At 40.1% G+C, this 26606-nt stretch overlaps 1 protein-coding gene across 2 annotated transcripts in view; it reads left to right on the forward strand.

Annotated features, from left to right (window-relative positions):
- Positions 1-26606, forward strand: part of DENND2C (DENN domain containing 2C) — an 81853-nt gene that overhangs the window by 30503 nt on the left and 24744 nt on the right. For both annotated transcript variants that reach the window (XM_039249103.1, XM_039249105.1), the window contains exons 2-7: positions 12865-13880; positions 14413-14549; positions 15355-15467; positions 16115-16285; positions 20862-20958; positions 25944-25988. In XM_039249103.1, the coding sequence (XP_039105034.1) occupies positions 13057-13880; positions 14413-14549; positions 15355-15467; positions 16115-16285; positions 20862-20958; positions 25944-25988 (1387 nt within the window). In that variant the 5' untranslated portion in view covers positions 12865-13056. The remainder of the gene's footprint in view (positions 1-12864; positions 13881-14412; positions 14550-15354; positions 15468-16114; positions 16286-20861; positions 20959-25943; positions 25989-26606) is intronic.

A 26606-nucleotide genomic window follows, 5' to 3' on the forward strand; every position in this document is an offset into this window, starting at 1 on the left:
GAAACCGCGAAACTGTTTTCCAAAGTAGTTGTATCATATTATACCTGCTGTGTTTGAGGGTTCTGGGTGCTCTGATACTTAGTATTATTCTTTTACATTTTAACCGTTCTAGTGGGTCCAGGGGGTCCGTAGTGGTATTTCAGGTTTTAATTTCATGTCTTTAATGACTAGTGATAGTGTTCATCTTTTCAGGGGTTTTATTGTACTTACTGGCTACTCGTCAAATCTTTTGTAAAATATCTGTTCACACCTGATGCATATTTTTTCTGATGCATATTTTGTTTGTCTTTTCATTCATTTGTAATAGTTCCTTATAGGTTATAGATTTAAGAGCTTGTCAGATACACGTATTTTGAATATTTTCTCCATTTGTGGCTTGCTGTTTCATTTTTAAAACATCTTTAGAAGAACAAAAGATCTTAATTCTGATGAAGTTCAATTTATCAATTTCTTGCCTCCAAGATTAGTGCTTTTTGTGTCCTAGCTAAGAAATCTTTTCCTTCCCTAAAGATTTTTTCGCCCTATTTTTTCCTAGGAGGTTTACAGTTATAGCTGTTAGGTTTAGGTTTATGATATATTTCAAGTTAATTTCTATTTATTTGTTTGTTTTTTTTATTTTGAGAGAGAGAGCACAAGTGGGGGAGAAACAGAGAGGGAGAGAGAATCCAAAGCAGGCTCCATGCTGTTATCACAGGGCCCAATGTGGGCATGCCCCTTAAGTTAATTTTTGTAAATTTGTGAGTAAAGGTAGAGGTTAATTTTTTCCATATAGGTATCTATTTGTTCCAAAGCCATCTGTTGAAAAGATTTTTTCTTTTTCCAGCTTTTTTGGGAAAGTTTACTTTTCTCCAACTTTGTGGAAATCAAATGACTATATAAAGTGTGATTCTATTTCTACACTCTGTGCTGTTCTGTTGATCCATTTGTCTCTGCTTTCACTAATGCATATAGTCTCGATTACGATAGCTTATATTTTTGGTTTATTTATTTTTCAGACAGAGAGAAACAGAGCACGAGCAGGTGAGGGGCATAGAGAGAGGGAGACACAGAATCCGAAACAGGCTCCAGGCTCTGAGCTGTCAGCACAGAGCCCGATGCGGGGCTCGAACCCATGGACCACGAGATCATGACCTGAGCCAAAGTCAGACACCTAGCTGACTGAGCCACCCAGGAGCCCCCCCCCCCCAATTTTTTTTAATGTTTACTTAATTTTGAGAGACTTGGAGTGCGAGCAGGGAGGGGCAGAGAAAGAAGGAGGCACAGAATCTGAAGCAGACTCCAGGCTCTGAGCTGTCAGCACAGAGCCTAATGCGGGGCTCAAACTCATGAATGGCAAGATCATGACCTGGGCCAAAGTTGGATGCTTAACTGACTGAGCCACCCAGGTGCCCCAAATATGATGACTTTTATGTTAAAGCAACTTGAACTTTGCATTCTCTTATAAGCTCCATTTAGTCATGACTTAGTATCTCTTATATTTATTTTTGAATTTTATTTGCTAATATTTTTTTTAAAGACTTTCATATTTATGTTCATGAGTTCTAGTCTATATATTTGTTCTCTCATAGTGTCTTTGGTTCTAACTGGGTAATGTTGGTCTCATAAAATGAGTTGGAAAATGTTTCCTCTTCCTCTGTTTTCTGAAGCAGTTTGTGTAAGATTAGTATTTCTTTGAATGTTTAATAAAATTCACCAGTGAAGTTTTCTGTACCTGGAGTTTTTATGCAAAAGATTTTAATTAAAAATTTAATTTTAAAAATAAATGTAGAGGGGTGCCTGGGTTGCTCAACTGGTTAAGTGTCTGACTCTTTGATTTTGGCTGAGGTCATGATCTCATGGTTCATGCATTCGAGCTCCATGTCAGGCTCTGGGCTGACAGCACAGAGCTGCTTGGGGTTCTCTCTCCCTCCCTTTCTCTCTCTGCCCCTCCCCCACTCTCTGTCTCTGTCTCTCTTTCTTGCTCTCAAAATAAATAAATTTTAAAAATTAAATAACATATAGAGATACTCAGAATTCCTGTATCTTCTTGTGTCTATTTTAGCAATTTGTATCTTTTAAAGAATTTATTTCATTTATCAAATTTACTATAATAAATTTATTTATAATCATCCTTTATATCTTTTACTGTAAAATCTGCAGTGATGGCCCCCTTTTCATTCCCCCCTTTTCATTTTTTTAAAAATATTTTTATTTATTTCTAGGAGAGAGAGAGAGACAGTGTGAGCAGGGGAGGGTCAGAGAGAGAGGGAGATACAGATTCTGAAATAGGCTCCAGGCTCTGAGTTGGCAGTCAGCACAGAGCCCGACACGGGGCTCGAACCCACGAACCGTGAGATCATGACTTAAGCGAAAGTCGGATGTTTAACCGACTAAGCCACCCAGGCGCCCCATCATTCCCCCCTTTTCAATTCCAATTTGTGCTCTTCTCTTTTTATTCAGTCCATCTAGATGTTTATCAATTTATTGATGTTTTTCAAATAACTTTTTTTGTTTCATTGATTTCTCTGTTGTTCAGTTGTTGCTATTTCATGAATATTTACATCTTATCATTTTCTTCTACTTGCTTTGGGTTTAATTCACTTTTTTTTCTTCTTAAGGCACAACCATAAATCATTGTTGTTGTTGTTTTTCCCAGATATTAGGTGGAATAATGACATTCAAGTTTCACTATGGGACTTAGAAGTGTGTAATATTGAAAAGGATGGGGGGCGCCTGGGTGGCTTAGTTGGTTAAGCGTCCGACTTTCGCTTAGGTCATGATCTCGCGGTTCGTGGGTTTGAGCCCCGCGTCGGGCTCTGTGCTGACTGCCAGCTCAGAACCTGGAGCCTGTTTCAGTCTGTGACTCCCTCTCTCTCTGACCCTCCCCTGCTCACGCTGTCTCTCTCTCTCTCCTAGAAATAAATAAAACATTAAAAAAAAAATTTACAGAAAAGGATGGTACATTTTGTGCAGGATTGGCAGTAGGATCATTCAAACAGATGTTAACCTAGAGCATTTAACCTGGGGAATAATTGAAAATAGTATCTTGAAACTTAATGCGATAAAATGTGTTTTAACACCAACCAAGATATAGTATCTTTATTCATTGTTTCCAAACTCTTTTCTTTTGTAATATAAGCATTTATTTCTGAATATTTTGGCATTTTCCAGATATCTTTTGATTATTTGTATCTAATTAAGTTCCATTGTGACTTAGAGAATCATTCTCAGAATGACTTTAGTCACTTAAAATTCATTAAGTTTTATTTTATGACCCAACATACTAGTAAATATTCCATGTGTACTTCAATATATATTCTATTGTTGTTAGGTGTAGTGTTGTAAAATATCACTTAGGTCAAGCTGATTAATGGTATATTCAAGTCTTTTATATATTTCTGTCAATTACTTATGAAGAGTGATGAAATCCTCAGTAAAATTACAAATTTGCCCATTTGTCTTTTTGGTTCTAACATTTTTTGTTTCTTACACTTTGAAACTATATTATTTGGTACATGAACATTTAGGATTGTTCAGTCTTCTTTTTTTTTTTTAATTTTTTTTTTATGTTTTATTTATTTCTAGGAGAGAGAGAGAGAGAGAGCGAGCAAGCAGGGGAGGGTCAGAGAGAGAGGGAGTCACAGACTGAAACAGGCTCCAGGCTCTCAGCTGGCAGTCAGCACAGAGCCCGACGCAGGGCTCGAACCCACGAACCGCGAGATCATGACCCAAGCGAAAGCCGGATGCTTAACCGACTAAGCCACCCAGGCGCCCCAGGATTGTTCAGTCTTCTTGATGAATTGACTCCATTTTTGTTTGAAATGTCTTTATTTCCTTTTTAAATCTTTTTAAATTCTTTTTTAATTTTTATTTTATTTTAAAATTTTTTTTAAATTTTTTTAATGTTTTATTTATTTCTAGGAGAGAGAGAGAGAGAGAGAGTGAGCAGGGGAGGGTCAGAGAGAGAGGGAGTCACAGACTCTGAAACAGGCTCCAGGCTCCGAGCTGGCAGTCAGCACAGAGCCCGACGCGGGGCTCGAACCCATGAACCGCGAGATCATGACCCAAGCGAAAGCCGGACACTTAACCGACTAAGCCACCCAGGCGCCCCTAAATTCTTTTTTTAAAGATGTATGTATATGTGTATGTATTTTGAGAAAGAGTGTGCATGTGGGAGGGGCAGAGAGAGGGAGACGGAGAGAGAATCCCAAACAGGCTTTACACTGTCAGCTTGGAGCTTGACATGGGGCTCAAACTTGCAGAACCATGAGATCATGACCTGAGCCAAAGCCAGGAGTTAGACGCTTAATCAACTGAGCCACTCTGGTACCCCATGACATGTCTTTATCTCTTTGTCTCTGTTAATATTTCTTGCCTAGAAGTCTGTTTTGTCTTATATTAATACAGTTAATCCAATGTTCTTATGATAATATTTATTTTAGTGTTTGAAACTATTTTAACAGATCTGTGTCTTTAAATTCAAAGTGCAGTGCTTTTAAGATTTTACTTTTAAGTGATCTCTACAGCCAACCTACAACCTGCTCAAACCTACAACCCCAACATCAGGAGTCACATACTCCACTGACTGAGCCAGCCAGGTCCCCCCAAAGTGCAGTGTTTTATAAAAGTGCAGAATTAGGTCTTGCTTCTTTATCAAGTATGGTCATCTTTGCCTTTTATTTAGAATTTATCTCATTTACATTTAACATAATTATTGGTATGGTCAGATTTAAGTGTACAATTTTTCTCTTCATTTTCTGTTTGTTCCATGTGGTTTTTTGGTTGTTTTGGTGGTGGTTCTTCCTCCTCTCCCCCCACCCCACCTTTTTCTTCACTGAGTATTTTTCAGAATCCCATTCTTTTCGTGATTGCTTTAAAATTCACAACATACAACTTTAATCTATCCCCTTCAAACAGTGTACTACTTCATATATAAAATAGGAATTTATGGTACTATATTTCCATTTCTCTTTTCCCTGCTTTGTGTTCTTTAAATTTTTACTCCCACATTATTATAAATTGCACAATACATTATACATTATTATTGTGTATTCTACAATACTTTAAACAATCATCTTTTAAAGAGATTAATAATAAGAAAAATATGTCTTTTTATTTACACATATGTACCATTTTTGGTTCTCATCATTCCTTTGTTTATATACAGATTTCCATCTGGTATCATTTTTCTTCAATTTGAATAACCTTCTGTAACATTTCTTATAGTGTAAACAGGGCCAGCCTCATAGGCAGACAATCAACGTACCTGTACCAGGTCCTGCATTCAAAAGGGTCCTATGGGGGGCGCCTGGGTGGCTTAGTCGGTTGAGCGTCCGACTTTCCCTTAGGGCATGATTTCGCGGTTCGTGGGTTCGAGCCCCACGTCGGGCTCTGTGCTGTCAGCTCAGAGCCTGGAGCCTGTTTCAGAGTCTGTGTCTCCCTCTCTCTCTGACCCTCCCCTGCTCACACTCTCTCTCTCTCTCCTAGAAATTAAAAAATATATATATTAAACAAAACAAAACAAAACAAAAGGGTCCTATGGGGTTTTAGGCTCTGTGGTAGCCATCTTGAAATTCTGATAACTTAATCTTTGAATTTGTGGAATTTTTTTTTTTTAAAGTAATTGCTACACCCAACATGGGACTCGAAAACTCACAACCTTGAGATCAAAAGTTGCATGCTCTACCAACTGAACCAGCCGGGCGCCCTCGAATTTGTGTTCTGTTGGTGAAGACTGATTACACAATGTAGTGTGCTGGGAGTTGGAGCCTCAATTCACACAGGGTCCTGCCTCCTACCACTTCCTGAGGATGGGTTCTCAGCTGCCCTCTCTCCAGATGGCCCTGCATGGCCCTTCCCTAACACACCCTGTAACCATTGTCATTCTCTGCTCTTGGCAGAAGCCTTGTGTGTGAGGGATGAGGCTGGGCATGTATATCTCATGGTGTCTTGAAACATGGCATGACAGTGGCTAACCTGCTCATGGCTGGCAGTCCCATGGTAGATCTGATGAGCAGCCAAGTGGAGGCCTTGGTTTTGTGGAGGCAAGCCTCTTGCCCTTGTGATCCAGATCTCAAGTGTGTTCTGGGAAGCAGGTTATAGATCCTTGGGGGTTATGTGTCTGTCATGAGTTGGGGAGGCAGACCTGTGGGAAGTGGAGACACCTGGCTGTATACTTCCCCAGACCCTGCCTCAGCCAGAGTGTGGCATAGTGTTTTGGTGGCTGGCAAGAGGGGGATTCTAGCAGCCCTGAGGCCCAAGCAAGCATGTGCACACTCACATCACAGTATGGGGCTCCCAGGTTCATGTGAGAATCTGCACTTGTTCCACAAGTTCCACAAGTATCCCTAGACCTCACAACACGCTCTTGGCTCGTGGCTGAGGGAACCTCTCTTTCTCTTTCAAGTCTTCTGAATCTGAGTGTGTTTGCCTCTTCCAACCAGCTTAAGGCACCCTTTAGGACAAACCCAAAACAGGAAGTGTTTATTTTCAGTGATTCTGCATAGAAGTTAAATGATCTGATACTTGCAGTTAAAATGACATTGCACAGCAGTGCCTGGATGGCTCAGTCAGTGAAGCATCTGACTCTTGGTTTCAGCTCAGGACTTGATCTCAGGGTTGTGAGTTCAAGCCCCATGTTGGGCTCCATGCTAAGCATGAAGCCTACTTAAAAATGAATGAATGAATGAATGAGTAAGGGATTGCACAACATATAGATGGACGGTAACTTCATGCAAATAATTTAAATTTTTATTTTTTTTTTACTTAAAACATTGGATAGTAAATAAAGAACACTATGACCAATCCAAAGCCTGCAGAAGAAAGGAAAAAAGCTTCATATCTACCTTTAAAGCACTTTCCCTGTATTTTGAACAAGGGGCCCCACATTTTCAGTTTGCACTGGGACTCACAAATTATGTCACTAGCCCTGAGTGCAAGCCTGCCGCTGACAAATTCTCTAACTTTTTTCAACTGAAAATGCCTTTATTTCAACCCTAAGTTTGAAGGATGTGTCTGGAATTCTAGATTCCCAATCCTGTCCACCTGCCCTGCCCACACTTTAAATATTTTCCATTGTTTCCTGCTTACCTTTTCTCCCTATATGTAATGTGTATTTTTTTTCCCTCTGACCATTTAAGAATGTTCTCTTTGTTGCTAATTTTCAGCAGATTGAGTATGGTTTGCCTTGATAAGGCCTTCTTTGTGTTTATCCTGTTTGAGATTTGGTGAGCCTCTTGGACTTCTAGGTTTAGAGTTTTTATCAGGTTTAGAAAAACTTCAGCTATTATTTTTTTGAAATATTTGCTCTCTGCCTCCCTACCCCCTTTACTTTGGGGTTCCCAGTTTATGTAAGGTAAACTGCTTGATATTGTTTCAGGGAGTATCTGGGTTTTGTTTTTGTTTTAGCATTCGATTTTCTTCTGTCTGTGCTTCAGTTTTTGTTTTTGACATTTTCTTTTGCTCTTTATTTCACTTCATTGATCATTTCTTCTGCCATCTCTAAAACAGCAGTTCAACCCATCCAGTGACTTTTTCATTTCAGATAGAGTATTACGAAGTTCCCGAGGTTCTGTTTGCTTTCTTTTTTACATCTTCGTTTCTCTACTGGTTATGTTTGTGTTTTCTTGTAAGTTTATGAATGTATTTAAAATATCTGACGAGATATTTTATCTTTGTCTGCCAACTCTGTGTCTGTCATTTTTGGGTCTGTTTCTATTGACTGATTTTTCTCGCCTTTAGGCTTCTTTAGGCTTCTTTACCTGTTCTGTAATTTTGAATGGTTGCTGCACATTGTGAATGTTACATTGCTGAGTGTCTGGATTTTGCTGTCTTCATATAAAATTTACTGAGTTTAATTTTGGGGGGTATTTCACTTATGAATCAACTTGATCCTTTCAAAACTTTTAAAAAACTTTGTTAGGGGGGGCTCTAAAATAGCATTCACTGTAGGGCTAGTTTAGTTCTACTGACAAGCCATGACTCCTAACGTTATCTAATGGATTCCCTGGATGTTGGACAAGCCTGCTCCTCTGTAGGTCATTGGAAGTTGAACATTTCCCAGATCTTGCAGGTCTGTGTTCCTTCTCCAGTAATGTATTTCCGCTTTGTGCAATGTTGCCCTCTGCTTTGGCAGCTTAGCTTTCAAGCCAAGACTCAAGAGGATGCTATGTAGATTTCTGGAGTTTTGTCTGTGTTGGTTCCTCCTTTTTGATACTCTGCCCTGAAAATTCCATCTCCTCTAGCCCTTCAAACTCTGATCTCTTTATCTGTAACTCAGCAAGGTTTTCATGTTCTGTGCTGTTTTCTGGAAAGGGTGAAAACTGGGCCAGCATAGTGCCTGCCTCATTTGTTTTTCTTCTTTCAAAGATCACAATCCCGTGTTGCCTATTAGCTGATAGGTGAAAGTATTTATTTCATTTAATATACAACTCTTGTTTTATAGTCATTTATATTGGGAAAGTGGGTCTAGTTCAGTTACTCCATCATGGACAGAAGTAAGAAATCTTCCTGGTCCTTTTCATCAGTTTTCTTTCTAATTGAGGTAAAATTCACATAAAAATATTAATCATTTAAAAGCATACCTTTTCATCAGTTTATGGTGATGCCACCTGGGTGGCTCAGTCGGTTAAATGTCTGACTCTTGATTTCTGCTCAGGTCATGATCTCACTGTTATGAGATCAAGCCCCATGTTGGGCTCCATGGTGAGCATGTAGCCTGCTTGAGATTTTCTCTGTCTCTCTGCTTCTTTCCCACTTGTGTGCATCCACATGCACCCTCTCTCTCCCCACCAAATAAATAAGCAAACATTAAAATAGATAAGTAAAGGGGCACCTAGTTGGACCAGTCGGTTAAGCATTCGACTTTGGCTCAGGTCATGATCTCACGGTTAGTGGGTTCAAGCCTCGCATCGGGCTCTGTGCTGACAGCTCAGAGCCTGGAGCCTGTTTCTGATTCTGTGTCTCCCTCTCTCTCCGCCCTCTCTTTGTCTCTTTCTCTTAACAATAAATACATGTTAAAAATTTTTTTAAGAAATGAAAGAAAAGCATATCTTTTCAACAGTTTTTAAACCAACTTTCAGAATGTTCCATATTCTTCTTCTTTTGTCAGATACTTACATTTGATCAAATAAAATATTTTAAAGGATTTGGAGTGGATTTAAAGGATTTGGAAAGTCTTACTTTCCCAGGTAAGACTTGAGTTAGTAAAATAGAGCATCAGTATCCTCTTTCCCAAAGAGTATTTCACTTGCCAGAATGGACTCAAATGGGTTTCTTTTAATATGCTAAAAACAGAATCCTATACATGATAAGTTGTATACATTACATTTTAAGCTGATAAACTACACTTGATGTGTTTCGGTGAAATAAAATATTCAGAGAAAAAAAGAAAATAAAAATAAGGGGGCAGTAATAAGGATCACCTGTTTGGGAACAAAGAACAGGAAAAAAATTTAATTAGTGTCCTTTATTCCAAGCATGCTGTTTTGCTTTGAACTTTTAAATCACACTTGATGTTTCATATTTTTACTTCTGCTCACTCGAGGAACTGGTTTCTTCTGTCGCGATATCCGTTGTGGTTGTCAAGTGCTCTCCCTCCTCTTTCTGTGACTCCTCCCTGACTTCAGGAATCTCTAATGGATAGAGAAGCCTGACTCATCTGACTCATTTCGTGGTATTAAGAGAAAAGAAAACAATTTGAAAAATTGTTGGGGTCGTCATATTCTCTGTTTTTTAAAAAAAATTTTTTACATTTATTTATTTTTGAGAGAGAGACAGAGTGCGAGCAGGGGAGGGGTAGAGAGAGAGGGAGACACAGGTTCCAAAGCAGCTCCAGGCTCTGAGCTGTCAGCACAGAGCCCGACGCAGGGCTTGAGCCCACTGACTGTGAGATCATGACCTGAGCTGAAGTCGGATGCCCAAGCGACTGAGCCACCCAGTCGCCCCTCTTGGTCTGTGTTTTTATTAGAACTCTGGAAACAAACTTGAAAGAAGTTGCGAGAGACTAATGTGTGAGTTGGCTTTAGGGGGTTTTCTGGAGATGAGGCTGTGGAGAGATCTAGGACTTGAAAATGGGCCAGCACTTAGGGCTTAGAGTGCCTATGACAGTGGAGGTCAACGCAGGAAGCTGGGGAGGAGGGCATGGAATATAAGGGATTGCGTGGTGTCACATGAAGTACGTGCTGGGGTGCAAGGTGGCTCAGAGTTTAATTAGGTTAAAGTCAGACATGAGATGCCTGTAGGAAGACAACTGAGGCAATTCTTGGTTTGGTGACCGATTCTTATTTTTTGGATGGGACAAAATCAGAACTTGTATATAGGAACGGGCAAGCCACGTTATAGAGTTTAATCTGTCAAAAATTGGAACTATGAAATCAGATATAGAGATATATAGGTGGCCAGCTGGAATGCATTAAAACTTTTTTGGTTTTGAAATAGTTTGTCCACTTTTTGCAAGCTACAGTCATTTAGGAGCAAGTAGCATTGCTCTTTATAATTCCTGCTGCAGCGCCTGGGTGGCTCAGTCGGTTAAGCGTCCGACTTCAGTTCAGGTCGTGATCTCACGGTTTGTGGGTTGAAGCCCTGCGTTGGGTTCTGTACTCCAGCTCAGAGCCTGGTCTGCTTTGGACTCTGTGTCTCCCCCTCTCTCTGCCCCTCCCCTGCTCATGCTGTGTCTGTCTCTCTCTGTCAAAAATAAATAATAAACATTAAAAAAATGTATAATTCCTGCTTCCGTTAGGAGTATCTCACGTTGCTCTGCTGCTGCATTGCCCCTGAAACACTGTGGGTGCAGCCACTACTGTTTGTGTGTGAATCCCATGAATTAAGCATTTGTTGCTAGCAATTTTCAAGTTAAAAATTTCCTTAGCCCTAAAAAAAATGTGTTAGCTTTAGCACATTTCATCTTCCCAGTTTGACCCATACATGCATTACATACATTCACGTATTAAGAAAGGAAAAGTAACGAAAGCATTTACAAGACAACCTCCGCTGGGCTCCTAGGAGAGAATACTGGTGACCCTTGAACGACACAGGCTTGAATTGTGCGGATATTTTTCAATAAATACTGAACAACACTCTATGCTCTAAGTCTGTTTTTTCTTCCTTAAATTTTCTTAGAATTTTCTTCTCTCTGTTTATTGTTAAGAATATGGTATACAATGCACAGAACGTACAAAATAGGCATTGATCAGCTGTTTATGTTATCGTCAAGGCTACCTGTCAACTGGAGGCTGTTGGTGATTAAGTTTTGGGGGAGTCAGAACTTACACGCAGGTTTTCAACTGTACAGGGTGGTCAGCACCCCTCATCCCGACCTCAGAGGTCAAAGATCAACTGTACTCCCGTCTTGTCTAGTGAAGAAAACCTGAGACTCAAGGATACCCTGAAACCCTGAGGAATCCTCTTAAACATCAGAAGCAACACAAGGATTTTCAGTTTCAGCCATGAGCAGTAGCTGACTGGACCTTCAAATTGTATGTGTTCGTCTTTTATTGAGGGCTCTGGGCCTGGCTGCCAGATGGCACGGGCGGGCCACACGGAGCAAGGCTGGGAGCTGTGGTGGCAGAGGGGGGAACAAAATAAAAAAAGTTCTGCAGCAACCACTTTGGTATTTCTGGAGGTTGGAGTCCCCCGCCCCCAACTCACATCAGTTTAATTTCTTAAGGTTTTTTAGAATTGTTCTGCATCAGATCCTCATCCAAGTTCATTTGCTGGCAAAGCTGGTTTTCCTACAAACTTGTAGGAATGGCTTAAATGAAAGTCAGTGCAAGTCCTGATTCCCAACTGCCCTGCCTGGAATACACTGTATGTGTGAATTGAGTACCAGTTTTGGTCAGCTGCATAGACAGAACTGGGCCAAGATATTTTCCTGCCTGTTAATCAAGGCCCCACAGACAAAGCTCAAGGAAGGATGACCGCTGCCTCAGGAAGCTTTGAATCAGCTACTATTTATAACCAGCCTACAGTCTGACTTGAGATCAGGTCTTTAGTCACTTGATAAGATATGGTTTTTGCCACGTTTTACACTTGCGGAAACATTTATGAGCCTGAATGAGTGAAGCCTGTATGTGAAAGGAAGGAGTGTGACGATGACTGCAAGTATTTTTGCCGATTCGGGCCAAGGGTGTGGTGGCAGAGATGCGGAAAGTTCAGTCAGTGATGATCGAGGGCTCTCCTAGCATAGGGGAGGAGGAGGAAATCAGGTATTCGTGTGCTTCCAGACCAACTGGCTCTTCCTCTGGATGTATACATAAACCTTTTAGTTATTTGAGATGTATTTCTGTGTATGTACATTTTTTGTAATACTCTGCTGGTCCTTGTTTCATGAAGAGAAGACCCCCTAAAGAATTGATTTCAGGGGCTTCTGGGTGGCTCAGTCGGTTAAGCGTCCGACTTCGGCTCAGGTCATGATCTCGCAGTTCACGAGTTCGAACCCCTGCATCGGGCTCTCTGTTGACAGCTCAGAACCTGGAGCCTGCTTTGGATTCTGTGTCTCCCTCTCTCTGCCCCTCCCCTGCTTGCACTCTGTGTCTCTCTGTCTCTTAAATAAAATGTTAAAAAAAGAATTGATTTTACAAAGTAATGTAGTATACTACTATGTGTAATCTCTTATAAAACCTCAGTCTACCTAACTGTAGGAAATTAAACAGAGCAGAAAATTAAAGCTGACAATTTGAGAAATATCACATGTTAATATTTTCTCTGTATTATATCACCATCTTAGGAATGCCTTTATGGAGTTGAATTACTTAATGGATGACAGACACAGTTTTGCATGTGCAACGTAAATGAATTATTTAGGGATAGAGAGAGGCAGTGTTTTAGTGGACTTTGAGTTAGGAAATTCTAAAACTATGTTAACATATTCTTGTCTCATTTTAATAGGAACGTTCAAGATAAAGTTGTAGCTGTTTTCAACAAGGATCAGTGATCAAAATTCTCCTTTTTAAAAAGAGACTTCCAAGTTAACGATGAAAGGAAAATACTGCAATTGCCTGGATTGCAACTGACAGGATAAAAGAATACAGTGTTTCACGGTTACTTACAATGGAGCCTCAGTAGACCTCATACTTGGTCATGCACCCAACTGGGAACATGGATGCTGGTTTTTCTCGTTCTGCTCTTCAGACCCTGTCAAGAAGCCACTGCAAAAACATCAAACAAAAAATTTCTCAGTGGGAAGGAAGAACGAACGGTATATCTAACCCAGAGAGGTGGCATCCAAAGGACTTTGGAGTGAGGTATAATAACTGTCATCAGAACCTTCTTGGGAAAAATCCTGTTGCTGAGGAAAAGAGCAAAAAGTTGGCTGTAACCAACCCTCCAAATGTCGGTCTGGATACCAATGCAGATGCCAAAAGCCAGGAGCAAACTGAGGGTGAAAGCGAGAGACGTGAAGGGGATGGTACACACCCGTTTCGAAATGAGTCAGAATCCAGCTGGGTATGTTCTCAGGTCAAACAGATCGAAAGCTGGAAAGACATTTTGGATGCAGAGACTTCCTTACCTCCAGGAAACTTCTATACCTCACAGATACTGTGGAAGAAAATAGAGGCACTTCCCCCAGATAAAGTCTTCAGCTTGGCTTTAGAACATTGTGACTCTTCAGAAAAAGAACTGAATTTCCAAGTTCCGGATAGTTCATATGGGGTAACCAAGAGCTTAGAAAACATTTACTCTGAACCTGAGGGACAAGAATGTGGACCTTCTATAAATCCTTTGCCCAAACCTCGTAGGACGTTCAGATATTTATCCGAGTCTGGTGTTATGCCATGTAAAGAAAGAAACTGTGACAGAAAATACTGTGAAAATAATTCTTGTGCAGAGTCGTCTTCTTTGGCCTCTTCTCAGGAACCCGAACCAAAGAAATATGGCAGACAAATCAGAGGGCGATCTAAAAGGTGTGTATTTGCTAGTGATGATTTCTGAGTACTGTCCTTACAGAACTACTAAGCTTCTTTTGTCTTTTCAAAGCAGTTTTACCTTCCCTGCATGGGTTAGAGGCCTAGCTTGATTTTACAGATGTTGATTAACCTGGGAGAAAAGTACCTACAAGAGGAAATAGAAGTATAGGTGACATATAAGGCAGTCTCCGGACACAAGAGCATCAGAAAGACTTGCGTTTTTATATCTTTAAGAATGTGTAGGCAAGTGTACATTCTTCTGCTTCACTTAGGGCATGCTGGTCTTGGCTTCTTAGTGGGTTAATTTAATAAAGGTATGCAATAAAGAACACGAATGTAATTGGCCAAAAGCCTCCACTTTTCTCATGGTGCAAGCATATAGGGTACCAGCCTAGTTTATTATTCTCAGGTATCTGATAAAGCACCTTTGTACTTTTGCATACAAGTCCTTATAGTTTTCTATCATACCATTTTAGAGAAGACTAGAGTTTTAAAACATGTAACTTTAAAACATATCTCCTTTCTTAAGGAAATCCTTTGAATTTGAGGATATTCAGCACTTTCGAAATCGGAACTCACAGAAGATTCATGAAGAACTTGGAAGAAATTCTGGCTCAGCACTTTATTATACACAATCTGAGGACAATATCTATGAGGATATCATATGTACGTGTCTACAAACTTTGCAGTTAAATTTAATGGGGGTGCCTGGGTGGCTCAGTTGGTTAAGCGGCCATCTTCGGCTCAGGTCATGATCTCATGGTTCGTGGGTTCGAGCCCCGCGTCGGGCTCTGTGCTGACAGCTCAGAGCCTGCAGCCTGCTTCAGAGTCTGTATCTCCCTCTCTCTCTCTGACCCTCCCCTGCGCATGCTGTCTCTCTCTCTCAGAAATAAATAAAATGTTAAAAAAAATAAATTTGACGAGTATGAATTTGGTGGTGGAGCTCGTAACTATAGGATGGTGTTTTCTTTTATAACCAAGAATATCTTGCTGGAGAGAGGGGCAGAGGGAAAGAGAGAGAAAATCTTAAGCAGTCCTCACACCCAGTGCAGAGCCTGACACAGGGCTCGATCCCACATCCCTGGGATCATGACCTGAGCCAAAATCAAGAGTCGGACGCTCCTCCAGCCGAGCTACCCAGGCGCCCCTCGATATTTCTTTTTAGTATGGGAACTTTAGTCATATAAATTCTTTTGTTCTTGAATGGTTTTTACAGCTAGTTTAGTGGACTGCTTAGTTCAGAAGTAGATGTTTATAGTATAGTATTTTGAGAATTCATTTAGCTTGGTTTGATGCCTGAGTGATTTACAGACTTAAAGTGCAGTTGATTTTGAGACCTACATCCCTACAGCGATGTAGAATAGGAAGCTGAGTGTATTCAGTCAGTTCGATCTTTCTTTTTCTAGCTGTAGTCACTTTGTTTCCATGTAACTATGTTTCTGTAAACCTTTCTCCCCCATTCTTTTTCAAGATCCGTCCAAAGAAAATCCATATGAAGATATTCCAGTGCAGCCTTTGCCCATGTGGAGATCCCCTTCGGCCTGGAAACTGCCACCTCCTAAAAGTGCTTTCAGAGCACCAAAGGTATAACCAAAGAATTCGTATGAGAAAACATCATATATAGTGAATATGAGAAAACATAAGAATCTTGTTTACGATCTCCACAAAAAGGTTAAAATGATTTAATGAGGGAAGATGTAGAGGCCCTGAAATACAGGTTTTGTTGGTAGTGGTGGGATTTTTTGTTCTTTGTGGGTGGTTTTGGGCCGCACACAGCTTTTTGAGTGCTTCGCTTTTGGGTTTTTTGTTTGTTTGTTTGTTTGCTCATTTACTAGCACTTCAAAAAAATTAGAATATGAACACCTTTAAACGAGCCATGAGCTTTTCATTCCACTGTAGTTAACCACAGCTCCCTACTAGTCTTACACAGCCTGTGGCCTCAATTACCTGTCTGGTCCCTGAAAGCATTTGTCACCCGTGCAGGCAAAGACTGCCATTTATTAACGGGGACTCTGAGCTCTCATTCTCTGGAGATTTGACTACACTGTAGTAGAATTTTGGATTTGAAGCCTGAGAAACGTCTTTACAAATGGTGAAAAAGAAATTGTGGTATCCTCAACCAAGATGAATTTAAAGACAAGATGAATCTTTTTCTGAAATAACTTGACCTTGAGAACATAGGCATTACATAGACGATCTCACCCTTACCGGTACATCTTCTCCTGTTTTAGCTTCCTCCCAAACCACAGTTCCTACACCGGAAGACTATGGAATTAAAGACCTCCCAAGCTTTTTTACGGTCAAAGCTCACAAAGGATACCACTCTGCCTGTCACTTTAACGGAATGGAAGCTTTTCCGAGCCGGAGAAGTTGCAAACAGGAAAAGGAAAAATCTTCCAAGGGTAGGGGCTCCAGTACTTTCATTCTTTGACCCTTACTTCGTTTCCATAAGTGAGAATAAATAAACTTTAGACTGAAATGAATCATAAGTTAGAACTGATCTGTTGGGATGAGAAGGTTTGGAAAGCAGCCTCAAGTTTTAGGTTTTTGCTCATGAAAGAAGAATGCCTGAGAGACTTGCCAGGGTTTCTTTAGGGATCTGGAAAATTGACTTTAGATGGACAGTTCACTTCCTTTACCTTAGTGCTCGTTAAAATCAGCTGCCTGCCTCAAGGAAGCACCAGAATCTCCCATAAGAGGATGTTCTCCTTCAGTGCGGTTATTCTCACTCACCTATAGAATTGCTGAAGGAAACGGTTTTGTGCCTGAATTTACAGATTTTCAGCACTAACAAAATATATGCCTTTAATTTGGGGCTAAAGGAAGAAAAAAGAAATTTCACTCTCACTTGGGGATAGAAATTATCAGCAATTACATTAAATAAATGATATCTCTCTCAAGGGAGAGAAGGCAATAAATCTAAATCATCTCCGTCAGAGCTCTTAGAACCAAAATGGAGAAACTTGGATTATTTGTAAACACAGATACATGCTTTTTGACAGATACATTTTTTTAAGGAGGGACACTTCCGAAAGCGCATGACAGTATTTTTAAATTTTTATGTTACGTGGTTCTTCTGTAATTCAGAATGTTTTCGGGGTAACTGTGTAGAAATGAAAAAAAAAAAAGATCATTTAAAGGGTCTTCCTTTCCTTCATCCCATCTGAATTTAGCTACATGTCTCCATCTAGCACAGAATTTTTGTACCCGATTTCAACATTAAACAAAAGCCACAGCTGTTTCTTGGTTTAGTAACTGCCGATTGGCTCCTTGGGAAATATTCTGTTCCACAGTACTTTAATTCTTCTGATCTATTTCCTGCCCCTCCCTCCTTACTATGTGAAGCGTTAAAGACACACAGTTTTTAAAAAAGCGCTAAACAGATCTCTGTCAGTGAAAAAAAAAATCCTCAACTGTTTAATCTCCTGTGTGTGCTGAGGAAGATGTAAAATCAGATGTGGAGAGAATTGCTAGGCATTCTGCCGTATTCTCTGATACAACATGCTGGCCCAGCAAAGCAGCCTCCCATGTGGCTCAGAGATGACAGCGGTCACAGGGGCCACAATACAGTCACAGAAGGAATTGCACTTAGGATGTGGTGCTTGGAATGACATTAACAAAATATTTGGGAATAACGGATTGTAGGCTTTAATGAGACCTGCAGTGCTTTTAACTTCATGCCCCAGTGTTTTAGGTGATGTGGATCCTCCAGGTACTCAAAGCTTGTTCTCTTTTTGATTAGGGGTGATGCTCTACCACTTCTCCTTTTCTACTCATTCCCCCACTGGTCTTTTTTTTGAGATGTGAGGTGGGAAAATAGGACTGTGAATTCCTACTCTTGATGGCCAGGCAGGAACAAGCCGTTAGCATTTCTACTACGACCCTCTTCGGGTTAAATTTTATTAGAATGTTCTTGCAAATCCGATTTTGACCTGTAGGTGTCTTCAGCAACAACATTCCATGAGGAAAGCAGTTTTCATTTACTTCCCCTTTGATGACTAGAGCTTTCCCTGGAAAGGAAACCGGTTTCACAGTTTGGAAATCACTGATCTCGTCCATATGCCTGCTCCCCACCCTTCCTCTCTTTCCCTCCCGTGGAAGCCCTCATGGGCTCGGTTGCTACAATAGACTTCCTGATGTCTCTCATTGTTCGTGGCCACTGTGTATAGCAGTACGGTGTCTACCATTCCTTAGGAAGCGTATTCTACAATATTTCCTGCAACTGGAAGGTAAATGTAGGCTTCTTTTCCCAACTCATAGCCAGAATTTCCATTTTATTACTTTATCTCCGATTTCTAGAACAGATAGTTCTCTTTCCTTTATAATATTGGAGGCTACTTTTGAGTGTAATTTTCAGATGCTCATTAATAATTATACTATTTTTGGCCATATGTCCCCATAATACATGTTTACTTCCATATATCTTTCCTTAATAGCCCCTAACAATATCTTTTTATGTTAGATTCTCTTGGGTTTTTTTTTTTACAACAGTAATATTTAAGAACACTGGTAATTTTTCACTTGAATGGCAGCTACAGAAATCTTTTTTTTAATTACAGTTTATTGTCAAGTTGGTTTCCATATTACAAAAGTCTTTAAAAGCACAAACCCATCCAAAAATGTGGGAATAATCTGCATATTGGAAGCACATGTTTCTCACATGTTATTTTTCTTGTGCTGGACTGATTCACTGCCTGTGGATTGCCAGGATTGCTGGGGAAACAAGGACAAAGGAGAAAACAAGAACATTCTCCTCAAACTTTGTTGGCTCTTATGTTCCTAACAGTTGTAATTTGGAGGCATTAAATATGTTAAATCAGGATTAATCATTAAGAAAAAGCTTGGAACTTTAAGAAAAAAAGAAATACACATGGCAAACTAATGAATTTCTCCTTTTTATTTAAGTTTATTAATTTAAGCAATCTCTTCACCCAACATGGGGCTCGAATTCACAACCCCAAGATCAAGAGCCACATGCTGAGCCAATTCCTCCTTTTAAAAGTTTGGGAGGAACTGTTTGGGGCATCTGGGTGGCTCAGTCGGTTAAGCATCCGACTTTGGCTCAGGTCACAATCTCACAGTTCGTGGGTTGGAGCCCCGTGTCAGGCTCTGTGCTGACAGCCAGATCAGAGCCTGGAGCCTGTTGCAGATTCTGTATCTCCCTCTCTCTGACCCTCCCATGCTCACACTATCTCTCTCGCTCTCAGAAATAAAAAAAAAAACATTAAAAAAAAAAGTGGATGTTTAGTGGGGCAACTGGGTGGCTCTGTCAGTTAAGTGTCTGAATTTGACTCAGGTCATGATCTCATGGTTCATGAATTCAGGCCCCCACACTGGGCTCTGTGCTAGCTTGGAGCCTGCTTCGGATTCTATCTCCCTGTCTCTCTGTCCCTTTCTTTCTTGCGCTCTGTCTCTCAAAAATAAATAAGAACATAAAAATTTTTTTAAAAAGTGACTCTTCATCAGCTTGGTGTTTTCCTCTATTAAAAAATATTTTTTAAATTTTTTTTAAATTCGAGTATTGTTTACATATCCTTCCCCTTTTAAAAAAAATTTTTTAATTTGAGAATTGTTCACATATCTTTCCCCTTTAAAAAAAATTTTTTTTTACTTTAATTAGAGAGAGAGAGCATGCACGTGTGTGCAGTTGGGGAGGAGGGCAGAGGGAGAGAGAGAATAGTACTCAATCACAAATCCTGGGATTATGACCTGAGTCAAAATCAAGAGTTGGACCCTCAACCGACAGAGCCACCCAGGAGCCTCCATCTTTCTAACCCTACTTTGTGTATGTGTGTCTGTGTCTATCTGTTTCTCTCATACACACCTCCTAGCAGCAAAGAAAAATATTCTGAGTAATGCTTATTAAATGGAGCCTGGGTTTTATACTAAAGCATATTTGAGAGCCTCCTATTTTTATGATGTTTCTAAAATAGATTGTAATATTAGTGTTCCCAGTAGCAAAGAGTATTTGCTTTAACAAAAACTTTTGTCAGCATGATTATCTTCTTTTTGTGAAGAATTCCTGGGAGCAGAAATCACTGAGCCTTACCCTGCCTTCCGAGTGGAAGGAGTATTCCACTTCCTACTCTGGGTGATAGGAAAGGCTTGCTCAACAAATAGAGTGTACGGAGTACCCAGGGAGCTCAGTTGGTTAAGCGTCCAACTCTTGGCTTCAGCTCAGGTCATGATCTCATGGTTCATGAGGTCAAGCCTGAAGTTGGACTCTGTGCTGACAGTGCGGAGTCTGCTTGGGATTCTCTGTCTCCTTCTCTCTCTGCCCCTCCTCTGTGTTCTCTCTCTCTCTCTCTCTCTCTCTCTCTCTCAAAATAAATAAAGGAATTTCAGAAAAAAAAACAGAGTGCAATAGGCAGGTTTCTTGCATGCTGTGATGAGGAATGATAAGGAATTTCTCTTAAGAGCATGTGCTGGATCCTTCTGGAAAGGAGATATCCTTTCCTCCTTCTCTACCCCTGTTATACTTTGTTATTAGAACAACATATCATTATACTAAACATTAGTTTAGATTCAAAACTGAAAAAATGCAAGGTTGTTATTTTTAAAATGGATCTTTCTCTGAATGAGAATCACTAATAATTAATATGAAAACTTGGTGTTCAATCTTTAGGGGAAAAAAATGTGAGGCACCATCAGTGGAGCATGTGACTCTTGATCTCGAGGTTGTAAGCTCAAGCCCCACATTGGCTGTAGAGATTACTTAAAAATAAAGTTTTTCTTACTTAAAAAATTTTTTTAATGTTTATTTTTGAGAAAGAGGGAAGTGCACGAGTGTGGGAGGGCCAGAGAGAGAGGGAGGCAGAGGATCTGAGACAAGCTCCATGCTGTCAGCGCAGAGCCTGATGTGGGGCTCGAGCTCACGAATCATGAGATCATGACCTGAGCCAAAGTCAGATGCTTAACCAATGAGCCACCAGATGCCTGGTGTTAGTTTTAACTTGTGCTTTGTTGGTCTCTTTTCAGCTTGTATTGAAAATCGCGGACATATTTGAGTCTAAGAGAGGGAAAAAGAGGGTAAAGTTACACCCGTATGCTGGAAAAGACACACCTCCCCCAAAAGGTAAGAATTGTTCCAGCTGTGCAGAGCTACCAGCATTTGAGGGGAGAGTCCTATAACTTGACATTTATGTAAATTAGAATTTTTGGTTTACTTTCCTATCTATCCCACTTAAGTGCAACTTACTTAGGATAAGGGATTATTTCTTATTCTTCCTCAAATCCCTTTTACTTAGTTCTCTGGCAAGTAATACTGAAGTTAAAAAATTAAAAACTAAATAAGTTAAAAAATAATTCTAAACCAGTGAGATTAATTCTTATAGGCAGATTGCATTATTTTATAATCCTGCTTTGATGTATAGCCATTTATCAGTAGAGAACTGAGAGTATTAGGTATATATAGACTGCAGGTATGTGGCACAGAAATGGTAGCCATCTACTAAGTTCAGTAGTAGTTTTATCCTTCAGATGCCTAGATAAAAGTTACATTGTCTTTTTCTTTTAATTTTTTTTTAATGTTTATTAATTTTTGAGAGAGGAGAGACAGAGCAGGAGCAGAGGAGGGGCAGAGAGAGAGGGAGACACAGAATCCGAAGCAGGCTCTAGGCTCTGAGCTGTCAGCACACTGCTGGACACAGGGCTCGAACTCACAAACAGTGAGATCATGACCTGAGCCGATTTCGGGTGCTTAACCGACTGAGCCACCCAGGCGCCCCAAGAAACTTTCAACATCCGTAGCGAATTATTAGAATTTTCTTAGCCTCATGCAAGATTCTTAACTTGGTCGTCTGACAAAGAATATGCAGAATTTAGCAATTTTTGTCAAGTGAGAAACAGCCAAGTCATAACCAGAGAAGAATGTTTCCTATTTTTGCAGACATCCAAAGACAAAAATTTCTTAATTTCCCTCGAAAATCTGTTCTGCATGCCAACAATTACCATCTGAAAATAAAAATCCTTCCTGCTCCAATTTAAGCCTGTTTCTTCTTACTCTGCAATCAGCTCGTCACCATTTTAGATACAAGTTTCCATATTTTCCAAAGCAGTTATCAAAACACGTATTAATCTTCTCTGCTGCAGAAGAAATCATTTTGGTTATTGCTGCTAATAGGAACCACTTCCTGAATGAAGTAGTAGATTTCCTACATACTCTATGTCATGGATGACATACCAGGAGCCAGGGACAGTCCTTAATTTCCAGAAGAAGCTGAGCCCCAGAGGAGGAAGTGTTGGTTTGAAGGAAGGAGCATGGCACCATGAAGTCCGGCCCTTTCCTGTCACCAACAGCTACTCTCCATTTTTCTCATATACCTTGATTTTTAGCGGTTTAATGATTTCTCCACGTGTTTTTTGTATCCCCAACAAGAATATTGTCAAAGGCTTTCTATGTGTATATTTCAGAACTAGATACAGAAGATGAAATTATTTAGACTCATTATCATTAATCTTCTAAAGAGCCCTTTGTGACAGACCTTATCGTCACTGTTTCTAGATAAGAAAATAAAGTGCAAATTGCAAATTATGTCAAATTTCAAGACCCTGGGGCCAGGACACATTCTTACAAAGCATTACCATTTTCCCAGATTCATAGCAATCTACTGACAGCTACATTCTCAATGCTTATGGTGCACCAAGTAGGCTCTTACTGATCTCATTTTATTTGCATGCCTTATGCCTTATGGATTAGGGACATTTCAGTAAATTTGGCTCTAAGATAGGTTTTTGAAGAGCCAGACCTTCTTTTTCCCCCACTGTATCATTATTGAAAAAAAAATTTCAACAGCATGAATTGCGAACTTATAACAACAATCACAAAAAAGAAGAAAGGAAGGAAAGAAAAAAAGGAGTAGTCCCTAAATTATACCCCTTCCCCACAAGTGTGTTTTTCCTTTTGCATGGCTCTGAGGAAATGTGCCCTGTGACCGGCTCCTCCTGTAGGCCTGAGGAGTCCTGGCTCATAGTCACACATTCTCCGATTTTGTTTTCCTCCTTAAAGCTTTTGTCTGTAGATCAACAATGACTGGTAGAACCAGATAATTTCTTTACCTACTCTGTCAGAACATGCAAGGTCTTACTGAATCTGTTCCAACCTAAACATTTCTTAACTTTTAGTTATCAGCTGTTGCAAAATGATATATTGCCCTTCCTCAATTCTGTCATTATAATTTTGTGTCTTGAAGTCACATGTAAAAAAGGGACAACGTATTTCTCTTTTGATTCCTACAGATTCTAAATAGATTCTCCTCTTGGCTTATAAATCCCTCAGCCTCCAATTAGTGTCTCAGAATGCAGACCACCAGAACCTGCAGATGTCAATGTAGAAAGCCACCTAGATGAGCTTTCAGAGGGTCTCTTACAGTTGTATTACCTTTCCTTCCTTTCCCCTTCCTTTTCTTTCTTTCCACACACTTGATAGGCCCCTAAGAAGTTCCTGATGCTGGGGCATCTGGGCGGCTCGGTCGGCTGAGCGTTCAACTTCAGCTCAGGTTACGATCTCACCGTTTGTGAGTTCGAGCCCCGCGTTGGGCTCTGTGCTGACAGCTCAGAGCCTGGAGCCTGCTTTGAATTCTTGTCTCCCTCTCTCTGCTCTTACCCTGCTCATGCTCTCTCTCCTTCAAAAATAAATAAACACTAAAAAAAAAAAAATATATATATATATATATATATATATATGAAGTGCCTGATACTAAGGGCACAAACAGGACTCAGGAGCTCACAGTGTTTGTTCCTTCATACCGAGTGTGTTTTCTACCATGGTGGTTAATGTGAAGTTATAATGCCTGTAAGATAGTAGCTACGCTTGTGATGAGCACAGCGTAACGTATGCACTTGTCAGATAGCTATATTGTACACCTGAAATGTGTACAAGAGCATGTGACTATTGATCAGAGGGCCATGAGTTCAAGCCCCACATTGAGCATGGAGTCTACTATAAATAATTCTTAAAAATGTTTGTTTATTTATTTTGAGACAGAGACAGCACAGGCATGTGAGTGGGGGAGGGGCAAGAACAAGAGAGAGAGAGGATTCCAAGCCGGGCTCTGCGCTGACAGCGTGAGATCATGACCTAAGCCAAAATCGACAGTCAGACGCTCAACCAACTGAGCCACCCAGGTACCCCTAAAAAAGTTTTTTTTAATAAAATAAAGGAGGCTCCTTGTAGGCCCAATCAGTAGAGCATGCCACTTTTGATCTAAGGGTGGTGAGTTCAAGCCCCATGTTTGGGTGTGGAGCCTACTTAAAAAAAAAATCCAAACCCCCCCAAAACCTATACAGTACACACAGTTTAAATAGCTACTTTTTCTGTTACATCTCCTGTGAAGAACATACATTTTTTAATGTTCTCTTATTCCTAATATTAAAAAATTTAAATGAGCACAGCAAAAAATTAAAATAATATAGAATGAGAAAAAAATTAAATCCCAAAGTTTCCCAAACCTCCCAGAAAATTTTATGCACATGCAAATATTTTTTCTACCCAAATAGGTTTTTTTTCTTAAAGAGGAGTGAATAATTCAATTGCATTGTGATTTTACTTTTTAAACATTTTTTAATGTTTAGTTAATTTTGAGAGAGAATGAGAGCAGAGAGGGGAAGGAGAGGGAGACACAAAATCCAAAGCAGGTTCCAGGATCCAAGCTGTGAGCACAGAGCCCAGCGCGGGGCTTGAACCCACGAACTGCGCGATCATGACCTGAGCGGAAGTCAGGCATGCAGCCAACTGAGCCACCCAGGCACGCCTACCTAAATAGTTTTTTATACCGTTTAGAATTTGTATATCTTGCTTCAAATTAAAAAAAAAAGTAATATATTTTAGAGTTCTTTTGGTATCAACACAGAATAGACATTTTGGTTGTTTCACAATTTATGGATATTGAAGTTCTATGTATGTGTATATATACACTATATACATATATATATATTGCTCTTCAAACAATACTGCATTACGTATCTTTTTGTATATATCTTTGTATATTGGTAAGAATACATCTGTAAAATCAGTTCCTTGCATTGGACTTAACCAAAACACATGTACATTTAAAATTTTTTATAACTGTTGCCAAATTGCCCCACAGATTACAGAACTGTTTATATTTCTATGGAAATATAAAATGAGTTTTTTCTCATAGCCTTCACTAAATTTCTAAAAAATTTCTAAAAAATATAGAAATTTTTTATATCATCAAACCTAGATACATTTTTCATGTATGACTCCTAGTCTTGTTTTTCTTGTTACAGAAAGTCCTGTTTGTGTGCTTAGCATCACACACCCCTTAAGAACCTCTAGAAGAGTCTGGCAAGAAAGAAAAGAAAGGGGAAAGGGAGGAAAGTTCCAGAAAGATTTTTCCCTTTCTGACACTTAACATTCTTAACATTTTGCTTTAAGTTTTCAGCCTTGATCTAGAAATTTTTTATTCACTCGTTCAGAAAGCTGTGTGTGTGTGTGTGTGTGTGTGTGTGTGTGTGTGTAAATTGGCCATGTGTCCAGCACTGTGGTACAAAATACCCCTTGTAAAAGCATAGCTTCTTATAACCAAGGTACTGAGGAGAATAAGAGCAGTTCAAAGCAGTCTGAGCACTGTAAGAATTCAGAGTAAAAGAACACCAAATTTGGCCTAGAAGTAGCTTAGAAGCACCATAAAATAGATCAGATGCTTCTTCATAAATTTGTGTGGTTATCCCTCTGAGCCTCACAGTTTCCTTTTACTCTAAATTCATGGTTTGTTCTGTATTGAGGTGTTTATTTAGCCAGGTTGATATAAAGAAAAAGGATGTGAATGTAGAAATAGAGTCTGTTCCGAACCGGACTTCTCAGGGATGAGCCGAGAGGCGAGGAAGGAGCTAGAGTAGATTAGTGGCCGCTCTGAGCCTTGGTTCTCTTGTGTGACCGCCCTACGTGGTTGTAAGCAGGTGGCCTGGAGAGTGGCCTGGCACCCTGATAACTCCTGACTCCACGTGTCCAGGCTGTGTAAGCTTTGACACCATTCTCCTCCCCATGGACTTCCTGCCACTGGACAAGACAAATAGGAACTCTTTCTCTCTTTTCAGGTGAAACCAGTGGGAACGAAAGTGATGCTGAGTATCTGCCAAAGAGTGAGTGAGTCAGTGGGGCTGCTCCCTTCCCTGTCATGGTCATGGTCATGGGTGGAGTAGCATCTACCTTTGTGACTGAGTGTGTTTTTCCCACATTCAGCTTTATTTTGGAGGTGATATTTTCATGAGAAGGACCTGCTGAAATCTGGGGGACTAAGTGGTACACTGTTAGATGTTTGACAGCGTTAAAACCCTCCCATGGCGGAATGAGGCAAATGGTGTGGTTCGTGAGCTGGAACGTTCTTAGGGGAGCGGTGAAACTGCATGTCCAGACATATATGCAGCCGTTTCCCAGCAGCCAAAACAGTATGTGAATCATCCTCCAAGACAAATACGTACCATTAAACATCTAATTTTTCATAATTGCTCAAGGGTACTTAGTTAAGTAACTTTGATATCTCTGATATTGAGGTAGGAAACATCTATCTATTTCTCATTTACAGACATTTCTTTATATTTCAAATTAGTGTGCCATTTACTTTCTTTTTTTATTATTTTTTTTAGTATCCATTTATGTTAGAGAGAGAGACAGAGTGTGAGCGGGGGAGGGGCAGAGAGAGAAGGAAACACAGGATCTGAAGCAGCTCCCAGCTCTGAGCTGTCAGCACAGAGCCCAAC

Source organism: Hyaena hyaena, unplaced genomic scaffold (genome assembly GCF_003009895.1).
Source record: "Hyaena hyaena isolate Hyena2069 unplaced genomic scaffold, ASM300989v1 scaffold_330, whole genome shotgun sequence".
Classification (NCBI taxonomy): Eukaryota; Metazoa; Chordata; class Mammalia; order Carnivora; family Hyaenidae; genus Hyaena; species Hyaena hyaena.